We start from the raw sequence: 6,000 nt of genomic DNA on the forward strand, positions 1-6,000 counted from the left end.
GAAGACAGAGTTGTAGAGTAGATGACCCCTTGATGCATCTTTTGACTCCTTGGAGGTGTCACATAATAATAATATCTCACAAGTGCATGTCTTCTCGGCCAATTTGTCTGTATTGCAGGAAGCAAAACTTTGCCACCTCATTATGAGACTGGAGAACTTCAGCTCAAAACCTTATATATGTTCTTTTGCTTTCTAGATAGCATCAAACTGATGTCTTTTCAACAAAGGGCACTGCCGTTACTAAATGAGATACAGACTAAAAAAGTTCGAAAAATTTTACATTAAAAAACTGAGAATACTTATACAACAATTAAGGATTTCATAAGCCAAAAGCGGTACTGGCTTTCAACTTATTTCTCTAATAAACTCAGATTATGAAATGGATTTTTTTTTTAAGAACAAAAACAAAATACCTTACGGAGAGAATTGTTATCCTCGTTGTTCCCCCAAGTGTGTGTGCACAAACACACAGCCTCTGGATCCACCAAGACAAGAAGATAGCATGGGTAATCTTGCACACAGAATTTCCAATTTGCAACTAACAGACTGGATTTGAAACACTGTAACATGACTGTTTGAGTAAGCGTTATGGTGACAGATAAGTTTCATTACCCAGTCAGAGATCATTATCCTCTTTAAAGAATCAGAAGCAGCCTGAATGAAGTAACTTGTTTGTTCACTATAGCAGGATTTCCAGATTATTTAATCCTTAGCTAAGTCATGGTATTATCATGCTACAGATTTCCAACTTTTTATGAGTGAAATTTAAATAAACCTTAAGAACACAATAGTTGCAGTGCCCTACTTTAGATCAAACATATGAAATATGCTGGAAAGACATATGGCAGCAAAAGCAAATACCTCATGCTTTCATCTGTAATGTAAGATACTATATATTACTGTAAAAGTAAATCAGAATTTGTCTAAATAACTCCAACCAGACTACACAACACATTACATGGAAGAAATTTCAAAGTGATGGGTAAAACATAATGCACATACATAGTGTTAATAATTACTGAATTAACTGTATTACTTCTAGTCCTCAGAAGGCTGGATAATAACTGACCTGCTTGCTATTTACATAAATCTCTACGAGGTTTATTTTCTAAACCACTAAAACTGAAATTAAATTAAACCTGTGTTGATAATTTCTATGTTCACATTAAGCTTTAAAAAAAGCAAAATCATACATGACTGCAATTAAAATCATATGAAAAAGAATTTTTTTTTGTTGTTCTTTGTTATTTTTATCATCAAGATGGATGCTAAAGAAAAAAACATTTCAAATAGTGTTTGGAATTATTTAGATCATGACAATCCATTACTCTTTTGGAAATCCATAGTCTTGTTACTCAAAAATAAACAATATCCATAACAGTTTCTATGCTTTTGTTAATTTACCTGCATGATTTAAGAAATGGCTTCAAAACTTAAATTATAACATTATCATCAGCAAAGAATAGCATACCAAGATTTCTGGAAATGCAAAAACATATTAAATGAACTGCATTTCAACAGAAAAGAACCATTTTATAACATATCAGTCATTTCAACTGGATTTCCTACAGGAAAAATAAATAAATAAATAAATAAAGTATACAAGTAAAAAAAAAAAAAAGTAAAAAATATACTATCAACATTATACTATGTTTAATGCAATATGTGGTTAGTATAACCAGCAGAAAGGTTTTTTTAATGAATGAAATAACCAGTATAAAAAACTGCACATATAATTCATGCACTTGATAATGTAAATAAACATAACACTCAAAAAACCCTGACTGATTTCCTAAATAATAATTTGCAATGGGATTAATTTTATATTCTTTAAGTGGATCAGAGAGCCCACTGCAAAAATCGAAATGAGTAAGTTATTGCAATGGTGAAATAGGACAAATAGAAAAAGGATATAATTGTTCTGCTCAAAAATACAGAGACAGCCACTCTGAACATTTGACTGACAAGAACAAAACCTTTACAGAAGGATTATAAGCAGATAAGAAAACATACCACTAACATGGGATGCCCAGTTATAATCTTTCAGAAGGGCAGGATAGGAGGAAAGACTTCAGGAATGGGAGGCCAACCTAAGAAACAGCTGTGCTGTGAGCAAAAGAAACGGCAACAACTTTTTTGCACCACGTATGAGCAACTGCAGAGTGAATGAATTAAAGCTCCAATATGTCAGATATCACAATAGTCAGAGTGAACCTTACAGATGAGTTATGAAACTAAAGACCTAAGGTCATTACAAAATTTTATACCAAGCAAAATATGCACATATGAAGAAAGTGGATTTATTATTCCCCCATTAAAAACTTTAATTCATTAAACAAAAATATTAAAAGATGACAGTAAAAATACTACAATTTAAACAGTGATAGAACTATCACACTGTCTATTTTCTGGTTCTGTGATACTTGATTCAATTGTCTTTTTCTCCCGGAATCTTTCTCCTTTAGCGTGCTTGTGATGGGTCACTTTTGTATCATGTATAACTGATGTTTTATGAAGTTTTGGCCTACCAACTTTTCTTGGCTGTTGATGCACTTTCTCTTTAGATTTGACATTTAGTAAAGGATGTGTCTCATCTTTTGGTGCATCTTTTAATTCAACATCAACTGTTTTTGTGCGTTTTTTTTTAGGTTGTTGATTTGTGGGTGGTGTCGGTCTTTTTAAACTTTGATCCTCTGATGGGTTTTCCCCACCAGGTCCCCAACCTTCTTCAGGTTCATCAATTTCTGGAGAAATAGGAAGATACAAAAGTGCATGACTATCCTCAGCTTCTTCATCACTGCTACAAAATGCTGCTATAGGCTCAACAGTGACTACATCTACTTCTCCATCTTCTTCATGCTTTTCTAGATGAAGTTGTGGACTTCTGTCTTCATCTTCTAAATCAAATTCACTCTCTCTCTCTTCATATTCAACATTCTCATCTAATTCCTTAAAATCTGGGGCAAAAGCACTCCAGTTTTCTACTTGTGGCTGCGCCCAAATGGAAACAACACCACTGGAAATAGAAGCAATTATTGGTCTAACGGGATGCCACACCACATCAAGAAGTAATTCTCCTTTAGTTCCATGAAGAATTTTAACTAAATTTCCTATACTTTTTTCCCATATGTAAAGGGCATGCTGACGTGCTGAGCCAGCACAAACATATTCTCCATCTCCAGAAAAACAGCATTTCTTCCACATTGTCTTGTTTACTAAGTCTTGAAGCTTTTGAATTGGTTCTGGCTCTCCATCTTTTCCGCAAGCTAAAACTTCTTTACTTTCATAAACACGAATAATTCTATCAGCAGTGTTCACAAGAAAACAGTCACTTCTTCGTGCAAATTCAATTGATTTTATGGCAGTAGTATTTGATGTACCTGTAGTTACTCGAAACGAAGCTAAAAGTTCCAGATCTGTAACTGAAAACACAAGAATTTTTCCTTTTGCATTGCCAGTGTAAACATATGCTCCTCTTCTGTCAAACGAGGCTACAATATTCAAATCGGATTCGTCATCTAGCGGGACTACTGCATGAGAACCATCAGTATTGACAATCACTGCTGCATGTTTCATTGGGCACACAAGAAGCATATTTTCATTCCGAGAATTGTACTGGACTCTTAATATTGGCGATGGAAACCGATAGCGCTGATCGCACTCTGCGCTTACAATATCCCAAATACATACGCTGTTATCAGTTGAAGCAGTAATTAATTTATGTCCACTCCTACTCCAACATAATGAACACACGGGATGCACATGAGCGTTTATTATTTTTGTGATACCTCTCGTCAAAAAGTCCCAAATAACAATTCGTCCATCATTGCATCCAACTGCCAATAAAGTTCCATGCTTATTGAATGCACAAGTAACAGCCAAACTAATGCAATCTAAAGCACCATCGAATTCTTCTGGGTAATTTTGACCAAACGATTCCAAAAGTTCCAAATTCATGGTTATTTTTGCAATAAAGGACGCTAGAGAATGTCCAAACGCATAATCGAAATAAATAGCATATTTAGTTCAGCACTTAAATTCATTAATGATAACATAAAATTATCTGTCGTACATTCTACAAATACCTCCTGGAGCCAAAGCTTCATCGGATATGAAAAAATTTATGCATATAAAACAAACGTCCAGTTTTACACAGTAACTGCCAATTACACCAATAGCAAACAAACAAGCATTCCATTCAAATCACCGCTCATACATAAATAAAAATAACGAAGTATGTACTATTACCTTCATTCACACTTCGCGACAAATAATCCTTAATTGTACTCTCGCAACCAAAACGTGAGTAAAGCAATGCTTACCAAAACCCCATTCAATACGTTGTTTGCTAATCTAGGATGCCTCACAAAATTCGTTAAATGATTTACTAAAATAAAGAGCCAAAAGGTTTCAGTTTGGTGATGCAAAATTTATAAAAATCAAGCGGATATTAGATCCAGCATTATTTCAAAGCCGAATGTAGAAGCTATGCAAGTTACGTACCAATAAGTTGACCAGAGAGCTTATTCCCATAAGCTCTCTGGTCAACTTACAAGCATTCCATTCAAATCACCGCTCATACATAAATAAAAATAACGAAGTATGTACTATTACCTCCATTCACACTTCGCGACAAATAATCCTTAATTGTACTTGACCAGAGAGCTTATTCCCATAAGCTCTCTGGTCAACTTACGCCTGTCGTCATTTATGAAGCGCCCTAGCAAGGACCGCTTTAAAAAACACGCACGCTGCCCAGGCGTCCGTATACGCTTTCTAATTTGGTACATTTTTTAAAGGTTTCATTAGCGCTGACAGCTGTTTCAAACTGGTTGGTTTTCCTCAGAGAACCAGGCAGAAATCTTAAGAGAGCAAAAACTCTCTTTCAATACTAAGGAACTTGAAAGGTCGGCGAGGTGTATTTTTCATAAGCGACTTACGAAACTAACATGTTCGAAATAGCTGTTAGGCCAGTGAAACCTTAAAAAAATGGAGCAAATTAGAAAGCGTATACACGAACGATTGGGAAACGTGCGTGTTTTCTAAAGTGGTCCACGTCAGCGCGACTCGTAAATGAAGGCGGCTTATTCCCATAAGCGCTCTGGTCAACTTATTTGTACGAAATTTGCATAGTTTCTACATTCAGCTTTGAAATAATACTGGATCTAATATCCACTTCATTTTTATAAATTTTGCATCGCCGAACTGCAGCCATTTGGCTCTTCATTTCAGTAAATACTTTTACGCACCAACCGAGAGTTCGCTTACAAAAAATACACCTCTCCGACCTTTACAACGCCGACGAAAGGAAATTCAAATTTCCTTTCGTCGGCGAAAAGAAATTCAAATTTCCTTTCGTCGGCGACTAGAATCGAACTCGTGACGTCTTTCTTCAGGCAGTTTAGTACTGAGGAGTGTAAACACCATTTCCACTGAGCTACACAGGCGCTCAATTGTTGAGTTTTAAAAAAAAATCAGCTAACGCCTTTTTATTCCCGTATTTAGGGAGTAGGCAAGTGTTTTAGTCCTATCTAACTTTTGGAGACTGAGTGGCCAGTTCAATCTCCACTGGTACCCAATCAGAGATAGCTGGCCCAAGGCTATCACTAATTAAGCGGCACGCAGTGAAGAGAGAGAGACGGCTCAACAAGTGCCGCCATCTCGTGGTCCCTAACACTCGTATTTAATGTCTGAAATAATGTGGGTTCTATGGTCGATTTTCTTGAGTTTACGGGACGAAAAACCCGAGTTTCTGGGAGAAAAAAACCCGCTTGCCATGCCAGAGATCGAATAATTCGGGAACCGGTCGAAAGAAGGCTTAGCAAAATTTCTTCTAGTCGCCGAAATCTTGGTTTCTAGATTCGAAACCAAGACCTCTTGCTTCGTACGGTCAAGCACCGTGGTGTGGAAACGCCACATCCACTGAGCTACACAGGCTCTCAATTGTTGAGTTGAAATGCTAATTCTCTTCAACCCAATTCCATATCTGAAACTGCCATA

The 6,000-nt window shown here is 36.2% G+C and overlaps 2 protein-coding genes across 2 annotated transcripts in view; both read right to left on the reverse strand.

Moving 5' to 3' along the window:
* Positions 1–1,524, reverse strand: part of MED24 (mediator complex subunit 24) — an 80,006-nt gene extending 78,482 nt beyond the window's left edge. The window contains exon 1 of the mRNA XM_090396950.1: positions 1,405–1,524. The gene's annotated coding sequence lies outside the window, so the exon portion shown is untranslated. The remainder of the gene's footprint in view (positions 1–1,404) is intronic.
* Positions 1,525–1,686: 162 nt separating this feature from the next.
* Rbbp5 (retinoblastoma binding protein 5) lies at positions 1,687–4,220 on the reverse strand. Its single transcript, XM_090396953.1, has one exon. The coding sequence runs from the start codon at positions 3,955–3,957 to the stop codon at positions 2,374–2,376; it is 1,584 nt and encodes a 527-aa protein (XP_090253079.1). The 5' UTR covers positions 3,958–4,220; the 3' UTR covers positions 1,687–2,373.
* Between the last annotated feature and the right edge of the window lie 1,780 nt (positions 4,221–6,000).

Source organism: Typopeltis vanoorti, chromosome 8, assembly GCF_054136105.1.
Source record: "Typopeltis vanoorti isolate ZY-2024b chromosome 8, IOZ_Tvanoo_1.0, whole genome shotgun sequence".
Taxonomy (NCBI): Eukaryota; Metazoa; Arthropoda; class Arachnida; order Uropygi; family Thelyphonidae; genus Typopeltis; species Typopeltis vanoorti.